A 13,543-nucleotide genomic window follows, 5' to 3' on the forward strand; every position below is an offset into this window, starting at 1 on the left:
GCTCTGGTGTACAGGATATTGATCTCCATGATGGTCCCTGATTGAATTATGAATAACCAAAGAGAAAATATTTTGCATGGCGTTAGCTACACAATAAAACCATGAGCTGATGGCAAAACAGCTTGGATGGGTGCAGAACCAAATGCTGGAGCGGAACAGAGGGGCTTCACAGTTTTCTCTCTCTCAGATGGTATTATTTTGTTTTAATATTAACTCATATCCTGAGAAGTTCAAAGGATCAGACTTGCTATTTCCTTGCAACACCAGAAATTAAAACAGAACCTAAGCCTTTCTCAAGGGCACCTCAACACCAGATGTTTTTTTAAAAAATGATTTTACAACCAGGAAATAACAACAACTAAACAACTAAAAGCCACTCTCTTTCTCTTAGGGTCCCAGGTGTAACCATCGCTACAGATATAATCTGCGGTTTTCCCGGTGAGACGGAGGAAGACTTCCAAGAGACATTAGAATTGGTGAAATGCTACCGATTCCCTAGTCTTTTCATCAACCAGTTCTACCCCAGACCTGGTACACCTGCGGCCAAGATGGAGCAAGTACCAGCACATGTGGTGAGTGTGAACAAGGAGTCCGAGACTCCTTTACAATTAGTACTGTTAGCGCTGTTTGTGTGTGCATATGCTGTGCTTTAAGTGCACACAAGGAATTAGCACGTGTGTACTGAGAAAACACAGGCCAGCCTCCTGTCATCTGAAAAATGTAAAAGCCTGTTCCAGTTCTGTCATGACTTCTGAATGAATTTTAATATTACTAATCCCGAAAGCCATTAAAAGTGTGTCTGTGTGTTGGGGTTGGGGGGGGGGGGGGGGGGGGGGTACATGAGAGTTACAGTGTCATACTGTCCCCTTTCAGACAGACAGATGGACTCACACAAACGGTATTCATATGGAAGCGCACTGTGTGTATAGTTCAAGCCTGCATTTGAGTCAAGCCTTTGCTGCTGGTAGTTAACTGGGACCTGAAAATCCACATTTGTTCAAAAAAATCAGGATAGACACAAATAGAGGTGAAATCCTGCTATTAAGATTGTAATGCTCTGTCAAAAATTGATTATTTGTATTATTTGAAGAGAGAATTTGAGTATTTGACCTTTTCCTGCAACACGGACATTTCTCAGAGCCAAGATCTAAAGGCCATCAGAGTAAGTGCATCTTGAGGCACTAACAAATTGTCTAATGGTGGTTGCTGCTTCATTTGGACCCCTTATTGTCCTCTATATAACCACATTTTCCTGACAGATACTCTCTCTCTTCCCCTCTCTCTCAATCTGCTGCCAAATGAAACAATTAGAGGCTAATGAAGCCATAATTGTTGGCAAAGGTGTGTGTAAGAGAGACTGATTGAACACATCACCGTCAGCCGCTCCAGCATTTTCTTGACCTTTTGCTTCGTAGTCTTAAGGCTCGGTAAGATCTGGACCCAAATGCACACAAGGTGGTTGAGGATGGAGGCCGTATTGTAGAATGAAGAGGGATTATTACGGTGGGGGAGATGGGAGGCAGGCTGGCAGGTGAGTGGAAGAGCTGGCTGGAAGCGGGCGCAGGGAATCCTGAACAAGACTTTAATCACAGGCGGGAGGTAAAAAATAAGGATAACAGCTCTAGTATGTAAGGTACTGAGCAGTTGAGAAAGTGACGATTAATGATTTTCAACAGTTTGAAGATTAAGGCACACATATTTTGGTCAGCTGAAGTTCAGTTCCTTGTTTATTTAATTTGACTATTCAACTATTTAGCAGAGAAAATTACTGCTTAATCAGCAGTAACTTGGCTTGGTATTTCTCCTTTGGCCAGTCCACGTGAAGTCACTCATAGTTGCTTACTTACATTATCACTTACATCTACTTATTGAATCTTAACCATGTCACGCATGCTACTTGTGCTTGTGTCTGAAATGTTTTTCTTTGACCTTTTTTTTTTCCTTGGTTTGACCTCCTACAGTATTCTGCACCCTTTACTGTATATTCTCTCCATCTCTTCTTGCATTTGCACTCCCTCGCTCTTTACCATCAAAGTGTTGACACATCTCTTTCAAGTGGAGCATCTTCATAAGTCATTCTCTTTTTCCCTCCTCCCTCCTTCCTCTCTTCACTCTCTGAGGAGGAGCTGAGTGTGTCTTAGAGGGATCAATCCCCAGACAACCGCATCGCTGCTTCTCTTCTTCTTATCTTTTTCCCCCTCTCCTTTCTTTCTCCTCCATCTGTCTCATCCGACATTTATTGTCAGCGGTTGGATGTCAGCACACATCTATCCAAGGCTTCATTCCACAGGCAGCTCTGTGATTGTGGCACATTGCTGGTTTCTGTGGAAACCTTTTTGTTGCCATATCACCCATTTTTTTAAACATATGAAAGTATTTAGCCTTATTTTTGACTTTTTTTCAGGGGTACAGCGATAGAATAAAATCTCTCTGCTCACTTTGTCATCCTGCATTTCTAATTGCCATTTTCACTGGTCATTTAAATGTTGATATTTAAGGTAATTATGAGAATATTTGTGCTTGAAAAAAAAAATAGCAGAAGGTGAGACAGAGTGTCAGAATAATATGTAAGGGTCCCTGTAACCAGTCCACCTGCTTTGGTGGTTAAAGCTGCACACAACATCACATCATCAGTCAGCATGCACCTGTTCTTACATATACACACACACACACACACAGTGAGTGGTGGCAGCTAGGCGATGTCTAGGCCATGTAGGGTCAGTCATTAATAAAGTGCACCAGATGGTTTGTCTGGAACACAACTGTGTTGAATAGCCACAGGAGGGACGGATGGAGAACTAGATGGAGGAGGAAGCAGAGACAGAAGGAGGCCTGGAAGAAAGAGAGAGAGGGAGAGAGGGAGAGAGAGAGAGGATAAGGAAGGAGGAGGATAGGAAGAAGACCTAAAAAGAAAAGAGAGACGGATAGAGGAAATAAAGTAAGACAAATAGAAACAGCTACGGGGATGTGCCCACTGTGGGCCCTGGAGGGGAACCATCCCCCATGGAAATTTTAGTGGCCACCATGAGTGCTCGCTTACTGAATGTGGCAGCTCATAGGTTATGAGGACATTATTCGTGCTGTTCGGCTGTGGTGGAGCCAGTTGTCTAAATCTTAAAAATGTGTACCACACTCTGCATTTTAAAAGCAAATGCACACCACACTATGTACCCTATACTTTTTGCATCCATACATCAACCGTGCACACGGCCTGTAGTGGATGCTCCTGCATCTTTTCTTATTTTTTCACCTTTTTTGCTTTCTTCTTTAGTCAAGATATTACTAGTAAGTTATTTAAGATGTACACTCTCTAAACACGCGAGTAGAGAGAGTGACTTCTGTCATTTGGTTGTGCTACTGTTGCTCAGCAACTCCATGGTCACATCGTTTACACCATGGACCAGCTGATCTGGCTGAACCCGACTGACATGGCAACTAGAACAGCGGATCAGAACGACCGATCCCTGCTGAGATCAGGGGGAGGACACATGGAGGATGCTGAGGAGGAACGAAGGGATGAGTGAAGAGAACTGGGTCCAGACAACAAAGACTGATGGAGAAGAGGAGATATAGGCTGTGTCTTCTATCATCACGGGCAATGTGAGATCACTGGACAATAAGAAGGACGAGCTAGCAGCCCTACTGAGGAATCGGAGGACTTCTTTGAGTGTAGTGTTATGTGTTTCATAGAGACATGGCAACAAAAAGATATTCTGGATCCCATTGCTACCATTGATGACTTTCAGACGGTTCAGATCGACAGGATGGAACATTTCTGCAGCCTAAACTGTTAACTATGGGGCTACGTCCATACCACATACCCAGAGAGTTCTCACACCCAGTCTTAGTTTTTGTTGGTTGGTTGGTGGTTGGTTCCCCCCACTCTGCTAACCTGCCCACCGTGTGTGATGTCATCCACTCTTCTACCACAAGACTCCAGACTCTGCACCCCAGTGCTTTCTTCATGATGCCCAGGGACTTCAGTTGGACAAGTCTCTCCCACTTTCATTCAGTTTGTGGACTGCATTACCAGAGGAGACAGGACCATGGAGCTGTTGTATGCTAAAGTTTGAGAGACCTGCCGATTCTACTGCACACATTACATTTTGGGCTTTGGTACATTCTTCTATTCACTTACTTTGTTTCTATTGTTATTGTACTCTTGATATGTTATAGTTGTGTTTACTTATTTACTGGAGCATTTAGTTTGTTGGTGAAGCAGCGACAACACACTCTTCCTGAAAAGTGACTAAATGTGTGGCATAAAAACTGACTCTATTGGTACGAATATTGAATTATATCTGTAATTGGTGTACTAATATTTTTAATTTGATTGGTAAATTTAAAAATTTGGCTTTGCTTCAGTAGTCTGATTTCCAGCCTCGACAAAGACACATATTTGAATAGGAAAATACATAGAGATATTTGCCTAGGTGATCCAATAAGTGAAGCAGGGAGAACACATAGAGCTGATGAGCGGCCAGCTGCGACGAGGTCCAGGTGTTTTGTGCTTTCTGTAGGTCTAACTTATTACCTATTGTAATAGATGATATATGAGAGAACACAGGATGGAGGGGGGAGCAGAGGCAGATGGAAAGAATTGGAGACCACAGGGATGGAGGGATGGAGAGAGGAAAGGGAGCATGTTGAGAATAAAGGGATGTGAATGCTATTAGCTTGGATCTCCATAATCATCCCCAGGTGACTAGAACTTAGCCTTGATAAATGGACTTGCGGAGTGGAGGGTGTGTATGTGTGTCTCGGGATGTCTGTTGGTATGTAAGGAAGAGTTGAGAATGAGCAGCTGCAGCAGAGAAAGATAGAAAAAAAAGTGATAGAGAAGGAGATTAGCTGTTCTAGTTGGACAGTGTTTTTAATTTCCCCAGGTTGTAATTGGTTAAGAACTCCATTACCCACGAGGCATCAGTGCAGCAGCTGTCAAAGTGAAACAGCTGGCCAGCCACTAGTAGCTCCATCTCCTAGCTTTACTATCATTTATCTACGCCTGGACATACACACAAACACAAGCATGGGCATACGCACACAGACACACACACATGCATCCATTCCCCCCCGCTCTTTGTCTCAAATGCAGACGCTTACTCTCTCACACACATATCAAGGGAGATAATAATGCTTGACTAAAGGCAGTCTAACAGGTATTAAGGTTGAGTTAATGGTTAAGTTGCTGTCTGGGACCAGGTAGGTCTGCACTTGATTAATGAGGACCTAGTCCAGTAATAATGGAAGGGATAACACACTGCATTTTAATGATTAGAGTTTTTGCTTGCCACATTCAAGTGCTGTGTTTTTGTTTTTTTTTTAACTTGAATAAGTCATCAGTATGCTTTGCATTCTAGGGTTTTAACTAGCTGGATGGACTGAGTAACTGCAGGGTGTAAAAGTAAAGATGTCCAGGAGGTCTAAGTATAGGGAAGTAACACATAAGTGTAGATTTTATTAAAGAGGAACTTTACTGATCCCTGAGGGGAAATTTAGTTGATGCTGTAGAAAGGTAACTTTGGTTAACAAAGCAAAATAACAACAGAGACCATCTTGTGTTGGGATCACAACAGCCGCCTGTCAGCACCTTGACATAGCCACCCATGATTACTTAATAGCAGTTACTACTGTATTACATGAGTACTTAGTACTCATTAGTTGGACCACACCCCTCTTCAAACTCAGCCTGATCTCAGATACACACCTGTAAAGTTCTGTGAGTGCATGTTGCACCGTTGTGACGCTATCAGAGACAAAATCTGTCCACAGACAGAAACACCTGCCAAACTACTCAAAACCACCTTTGTGGCAGGTGAACACACACTCAAACACACACAGGCTCACAAAGTGAAAAAATACCAGCTACACAGTACCATCTGTTAATTGTGATTTTTCTAAAAACAGAAATCTGAAAGAACAGTTGAAAACAATGCTTTTAGAGCTTATATGTGTGGAACAACCACAGTGGATATGTACGTGTATATTTGCTAATGCCATTTGAACACCTTGCTATTATTTGAAGTTACATTAAAAAATTGATATTAATGGTAATAATTATGCCATTTCCAAAGTTGATATGAAAAAAAACTAATTCAGTTTAAAAGTGATAATTTGCCTTTTCCCCCCCTTTATTTGTTTATTTAAATAAAGGCAACAGAAATCTGCATTTCTGTAAATGTGTTAGCCAGCCGGCTCATTTTTAACTGCAGTTCTATACAGTTTTTCCCATGAACTGAATGATATTGGTTCATTTTTGATATTAAAGCCAGGGTTGCACCAGATTTGGGTAAATTTATTTGATGTGCCGTGTCCAGTGCTTTGGTTAGATTTTCACCAAGCTCTCGGAGTCACTGCTTTGAATGGGTGTTTGAAACAGTTCATGTGATTTGTAATGATTGTAGCTTCTGTATGTAACTAGTTTACTGACCTGAATATGTGTCTTACTGACATGATGAAATCACTTTAAGTTTGTAGTCTGTTCTGATGCAACATGATCACATTAGACCAGCATCTTTAAAGTCTTTCATCTGTGCAGACTGTGAACGTAGCTCACATATTATCATTTCCCTATTCAGCATCACATTGCATGAATTTGATTACAGAAGCAAAATCCAATTTTATCTCTTTCTCTCTGTATTAACAATTTGAAGTGGATGACTTGTGCACACCTTAATTATCAGAACATGCAGTAATTTTGATGCAAATTACATATTGTAGCTGGAACATGTTATGTATATGGTGACCTCTGTCGAGACGAAGGTCACACACATACAGAGTGTCACCGTTGTGACCACTCTCGCTGTGATGCTTTAGGAAGTGTTAGTCCTTCACACACTGATTATGCCTAAGGTTTTCTTTGAGTAATGTAACACACACACACTTGCCGTGGGGGTAAGCTCTATAGCACTAACATCTGTCTGTCATTACGGAAAGACAAACAGGCCTGTACTGTATGAGCCAGAGGCTAAGGCAAGATCACTGTTACCTTGCCATACATACAACATACTCGTACTTGGGCATACTGACACACATATGCCTCCTCATATAGACACACAGACACATCAGACACATCAGACACATACTCACACATTTCTGTGCTGTCATGTTTGTGACACAGTTTTGATCCTTCATAAGCTGAGCACTTCATAAGCGTTTTGTCTGCCTGATTTTGTTGACTTGCTGATTTGCTGGTGGCCGGGCACGACAGTGCTTGTGATTCCACCAGACGGCAGCAGGGCCTCCAGTGGAATCAAAGCCTGAGCCTTTCTCTGAAACAGACAAACATTAAACCAAGTCCGGACCTTTGTGGTTGTGTTCGTTTGCACGCACAAAATACTTTTTCATTCCGTGTGTGAGTGTGTTTGTCGTGGACATCTCACAGAACTGATTGCAACCTCAGAGCATGTCTGAACACAGTTATTTCTTAGTCTTAATATTGTATCCATTCAGTTAGTGTCATTAACTCTCAGGAATGCAGTTTTTTTGCATGTGTGCCCCTGTCTACACCAGGCCTGTATGTGTTTGGAGTCTGTGTATGAGTACAAGTGTATACATCCATGTAATGTCACTTCCCGTTAGACACTGCATCCGTCTCTAGCGGCAACAACAGATGGACATCATTGTAACAACCATCGTTCATCATCACCGCGGTGACAGGTCCAAAGACACACACACACGCACACACATACAGTGGCTTTGCACTTCCTGGGTTGCCACTAACACAACCTCGACAGCATGCTAGATTAACTTCTCTGGTTGATGGACCACACACATATGCACAAATACACACTGACACAGACATGTATACCTGTACACAGACACATTATGTGCAGCTTTTGCGCATGAATAAAGATCTTTGAATTAAAGAGACAGTGGAATAGGAACAATGACTACCAGAACCACTGACATTTAACAAGGGCGGTCATAGATTATGTAAATGTTGCACTGTTTTCAGTATAGATTACAAGTCTTTATTTACAGCAGGTTCCAGTTCCCACAAGATAACAGTTTTTTGTGCTTTAATCATGCAGCATTTTTATAGAAGTACGATAATAGATAGGGGCATTGATCAATTCTGAGTTTATTCTTGTCAAACAAGTACAGAATTGGAAAGTCAGGACATCAAAGTAATGATTTATGTAGTTTAAACTACTGTAATCCATACTGACAAATCCTACTTGGCACACGAAAATGTTTACAGCAGAGGACTCTTGAAGAACAGATGTTGCCTTTTTCAAACTCACCGTGCTTCACGTTAGCAAAGTTTACACAACTCCACCTCCAGAGTGCAGAGGCCTTCTGCTAGTGGCTGCTGATCAGTTCCACAGGTGCAACTCTGGATGTAATTTTTGCTCAGAGGCACCCCGACAGCAGGTGTTGTGGGATAATGAGAACATTTCTCATTCACTCTCCCACATCCAGCTTTTTCTACACCAGTCTAGGGATTTAAAGTGAGGATCTCACAATCACAAATTGTCCACCTCCTAACCTCAAGGATTACAGGTAATGAGATGAGGTTCCCCCTTCTTTAATTCCTGTTATGGGAGGAGATTAGGAATGGATTTCTCTCTTTCTCTCACCATGTTGGTATCTTTTTTTAAAAATCAGTTCTCTCCGTCTCTTTTTGCTTTGCTCTTTCGGTTGTCTCCTTTCCTTGTGTTTTCATGTTGGCCCTTTGAATTACCTCGTATTTGGCATGTTTTCACACCATTGGTCATTTTTAGCTTACAGTATGTGTTTGCGTGAGCCAGTGTGTGAGCATGTGTTGGTAGTTGTGCCTGTGGTGTGTGCCTTTGTAGGCATGTGTGTATGTGTGTGTGTACGTACTATTGAACTGGATAGATTCTGCTGGGAGCTCATTGGGAGTTGAGAAATTGTTACCTGCAGTTACATCTGTCTTACAGCAACACACACACTTTCACACACAGTTGAGCATCACTGAATAGGGAGTGATGGTGAGTGTGATGAAGGGATGGCAGGAAGAGGGAGAATGGAGTTGAGAAGCAATGATTAGAGGATTGCTCTCACCTGAGGTGCTCCAGGCAGAGAGAGAGAGGGGGGAGGGTGGGTGAGAGTGTGGAGACAGAATGAGGGAGAGAGAGGGGGGAGGGTGGGTGAGAGTGTGGAGACAGAATGATTAGTATGAGTTTTCCCTCACACAAAAACACAGGGAGCAGGGGAGAGAGGGGGGAGCATTGAGGGATACATGGAAAGCCAAAGAAAACAAAAGAAAAGAAAAGGGGATTTGGAGATTCTGGAGAGCCCTTTGGCAGAAACAGCAAGAGGGAATCAGGATGGTAGATGGACAGGGCCAGTGATTACAGGATTGCAAAGAGCCCTGGGTGAACAGAGAATGAGTAAGGCATGGGTAGATATAGAGCATGGGGAAGCTGAAGAAGTGAAGAGCTACACTGATGGAGCGATTAGCGAGAAGGGCGAGGAGCAAGGAGAGGTGCAGAGATGCAAAGATGGGCCTCAGTAGAGACAGAGCAAAGCAGGGAAAGTCAAAGTGGTAGTTGGCCAAAGGCAAAGAGTACTGTCTCCGCTTTTAAACACTTCAACCCTATTACTTTTATTTCACCTTCCTTTTCTCATCTTTGCTTTTTATTTGCCACAACTTTGCTATTACACTGCTCTGTTGGCTTTTTTTTTTTGGGGTGGGGGTGTTTACTCTTCTCATCTATGTTGAACAAAAGGACATTAGCACATCCTGACATGTGACTTGCTTCATGCTGACTTTTGAAACTTGATCCGTCTTCGTCAACTCGATCATACATACTGCTGACATGGATAGGGTTTTTCCTCTGGACCCAAGGATTTTTTCCTCCTCTGAATCCATCCTTCTCCACATCCTCAAGCTGTCTTTTCCTATCCCGAAGCAGTGTTCGTCTGTCATGCTGTAATGATGCCTGTGTGTGATAGCAGAACGACTTGTAGGTTGTCTCCGCCGTATGTACAGATCTGGCCTAAGGACATTGAATTCAGCCCTTTACATAGTATTACTGGAAAAGACCGAGGGAGGGAAGAGGAGCATGGCAATGAATGCATACTCCCTTTAGCTACAGTAGCATATACATATATCCTTCCCCCTTAGCCAGACATGGCCTAATCAGCGGGCTAATTAGCGCTCTTTGTAACTGCGTCGGCCTCATGTAACTGATTGCATTAACAACTGCCACACATCAAACAGTCATGTCTCACGCTTGTGCATCTCATTATACATTAAGGACATGCAAGGTTAAGGCCAGACTTTGAGCGGGAATCAAATGAGAAAATGAGAAATATTTTCTGTCACAGCTGGTGGGCAAATACATGTTTTTCCCCCGACTGTTCATACTATATTTCATAGGTTTAATGAATTACTGCGGGCGTAGTTCTCAGCCATTTTCCCCCCCTTCTGTTTAAGTGATCCAGTACCTTTTACATGTGTTAAGGTATACCATCCATACTATATACCACACGTCATTTTTTGTTATATGTGAGACAAGCAAAAGAGAAAAAGAAAAAGTTAGGAAACATTTGAATGTTGTGGAGAAGTGTATGAAAAACACTTCATTAAATACTTAAATTAAGTACACAGTCTTTGTAATTGACAGGTGATTAATTTAACCGTTGCACAATACATGAATACAAAGACCTTAAAGTGTAAGGAATGCTACATTATAAGATTAACTTATCAGGTAATACCCTACATATCACAATGTTTTATGAAATTATAAAGTAACCTTTACAGGTCCACCGCAGCACCTAAAGAAAAACAAATCAAGGAAGACATGACAATTCAGAGGAAGTCACATTCATATTGTCATAGAAAAGGTTATGGTTTAGTAATTTGCACACAGGGGGCATCAGTAACATCACTAACTATACATTGTACGACCTACAATTAAATCTGTGATCATCAAGCCCTGGGTTGTTAATCTTTATAATTTTTTTAGTTGTATTGTGCACATAATCTATGAGTGGCTTTTAAACTTGAATTTTATTCTCTTTGTTTTTTAATGTCTACAGAAGAAGCAGAGGACTAAAGAGCTGTCACATCTCTTCCATTCTTACAACCCCTACGACCACAAGGTAAGACATCTCTCAATGTATTTCTCTGGATCACTTCCCTGGTTTGCATGTCCGCTTCTGTCCATCTTCCTGTTTCAGTTTTGCACTTAAAAATGGGCTGTTGTTTTTTTTTTCTTTGCAATGCGGTGAATTATTTCACCTGCCTTTTTATTCAGTCTTCAGCCTCATTCACCTCAAAACCAGAAGCCTTCACTTGACATAAAAAGATGTTGTAGGTCAGCATTACTGAATTGTCTTCATGCCTCTGATGAGTTAGTTGTCTCCTCAAGATGAACGCCTTTTGTCAGCAATCTAGTGGATGAGGACAGCTCAAGTGTTCCTGATTACATTGTGAGAGTGTATGTGTATGTGTGTGAGAGATTGAATTCTGAAGTCAGAGATAAATCACCTCAACTGTGTGTGTGTGTGTGTGTGTGTGTGTGTATATACTCCTGCTTTTGTGTGTGTGTGTGTTGGTCCATACATTATAAGGTTAACATCTGGCAGCAGACTGAACCTCTCTTCAGGCATGCTTATGATGATGAGATCCTTGTGACAACTTTGTGTGTTTGTGTGTACGAGTGTGTTTATGTGCTGAGTACTTACACAAAGATGTCCTTCTGAAAGTGACAACCACATGACAACATCTGTTACCACATTTTTCTGCTGTCACGAAGAGGAAATATTACATTTTGACATATTAGACTGTCTTGGGTCCTTGTGCATGGAAGGCGGTGGCTTGCTACTGCGTAGGGAATGTTGTGAACATGTTGGTGATTTTTAAGCATTTTAGCAGATGTCACACTGTGACAAGACTTCAGGTTTTTTCTTTTTTTGCAGAGTTTATACCTCTAGATGAGTTTGTGCCTGTGGTGCAGTTGTTATATGTTACACATTAATTAAAAGGATATGAGAGAGATCACGTTTTCACTGTGGTAGGCATGGATCTGCCTCCCACACACTCAAACACACACACACACTCACACTCACACACATAAGCACACTAATAATAGTACACATGGAACACACATGCACATAAGTGAGTGGATAAGCACACACCTAAAGCAAACAGGGAATGTGAATTGAGCAAAGTTAGCAGAGAATATTAACACTTTTGCATCTAAATTAGGTACTTAGTATTTGTGAACATGCTTTCTCCTCAAGTATGATTCCCAGAGGAACTGAGAAACCAATAGTGTGACAGGGTGCCATACTGAGCCTGCTGTGCTGAGCTGATCCATCTCACGGATATCACTGAACACTTTGTTCTTTTTACATCATTTTGTGCTCAATGGTTTGTGTGTTTTTTTGGAAACCGTTTGATCCATTAAAGTTTAGATTGTTCAGTGAGTTCAGTTATGCTGTTGCAAATGTCTTGGGATGTCTCACAAAGCCCAAAAAATAATTTCAGCTTTTTTGCTAAAGCCCATAAAAAATATGTGCCACATTACTGTCCGAACAGAGAAACCGAAGACAGGAATTTCTTAATGAGCCATCATATTACACCAGGAGTTTTCTCAAAATAACCCTGCAGCAAAATCCACTTCTTTAATGCATATGTGTATGTGTGTATTTTGTCATTTTTTGAGAAAATACAGAGTGAATACAGATGAGTGTTTCATTTTCAATGGACAGATTTTGTGTGAAGTACCACTTTAAAGTCACTGTATTGTCTCGCCAGGTTAGACCTCTTAATTCACTCTGAGCCTGTGTGCAGCTTGAAATCCTCTGGGACGAAGCCCCTTGTCCATTCCAAAGTTAGGGCTAAGGATGAAACGTGGCTGCAGTCAGAACCCCAGACCCTCTGAAGTGCCCTCTGCTAGAAGACAGCCTTGAAAAATCTGTCTAATATTAGAAACCTACACTGAATATCTTTTTTTTTTTTCAAATTTCTACATTCATTTGAAATGAATGGTTTTTCACTTGTATTTGGCACATTGCAATCTGCTTTTTCATGCTGTAAAACACATTGTTGTTACAGCTGTTTTGAAATATGAATTGCAAATTATGAGGATGATAAAATTCATACTGGTAAATATGATTACTCTGCTGTGGCATGGCACATTAGCGACTGCTGTACAACATCATTTTTTGATCCCCATTTTACTGATAACCCATCTTTCACCATCTTTTGTGCATAAAATATGTCAAAAGTAATCCTGTCCTAGTATATAGTATCTGATGATCCTAATACCTTAATATTTTTAACATGTCAAGTTTCTTGTAAATCTTACATGCAGCTCAACTTACAGCCATGTTCCTGTAGGTCTTTTTCCTTTTCCATAGATTGTGTAGATGTGCAAATAAATCCTCTTGCATTACAAACCCAGATAGCCGTGAGATATGATTTAATGATAATAAATCTAATGTCAAGCATGCTTCCTCTCAGATCAGCCACGGTTCTGCCTGTCCTTGCCCATGTCCATACACCATGGAAATGTTTAGGCAAGATAGCTTGTATTAAGCCCATATAGCCGTTAGATAGAAA

At 41.4% G+C, this 13,543-nt stretch overlaps 1 protein-coding gene across 2 annotated transcripts in view; it reads left to right on the plus strand.

The window, feature by feature from the left end:
• The window catches only part of cdkal1 (CDK5 regulatory subunit associated protein 1-like 1), a 221,321-nt gene that overhangs the window by 152,197 nt on the left and 55,581 nt on the right, over positions 1 to 13,543 (plus strand). For both annotated transcript variants that reach the window (XM_041045092.1, XM_041045093.1), the window contains exons 11-12: positions 392 to 572; positions 11,014 to 11,076. In XM_041045092.1, coding sequence (XP_040901026.1) covers positions 392 to 572; positions 11,014 to 11,076 — 244 coding nt within the window. The remainder of the gene's footprint in view (positions 1 to 391; positions 573 to 11,013; positions 11,077 to 13,543) is intronic.

This window comes from Toxotes jaculatrix, chromosome 8 (genome assembly GCF_017976425.1).
Source record: "Toxotes jaculatrix isolate fToxJac2 chromosome 8, fToxJac2.pri, whole genome shotgun sequence".
NCBI classification, from domain to species: Eukaryota; Metazoa; Chordata; class Actinopteri; family Toxotidae; genus Toxotes; species Toxotes jaculatrix.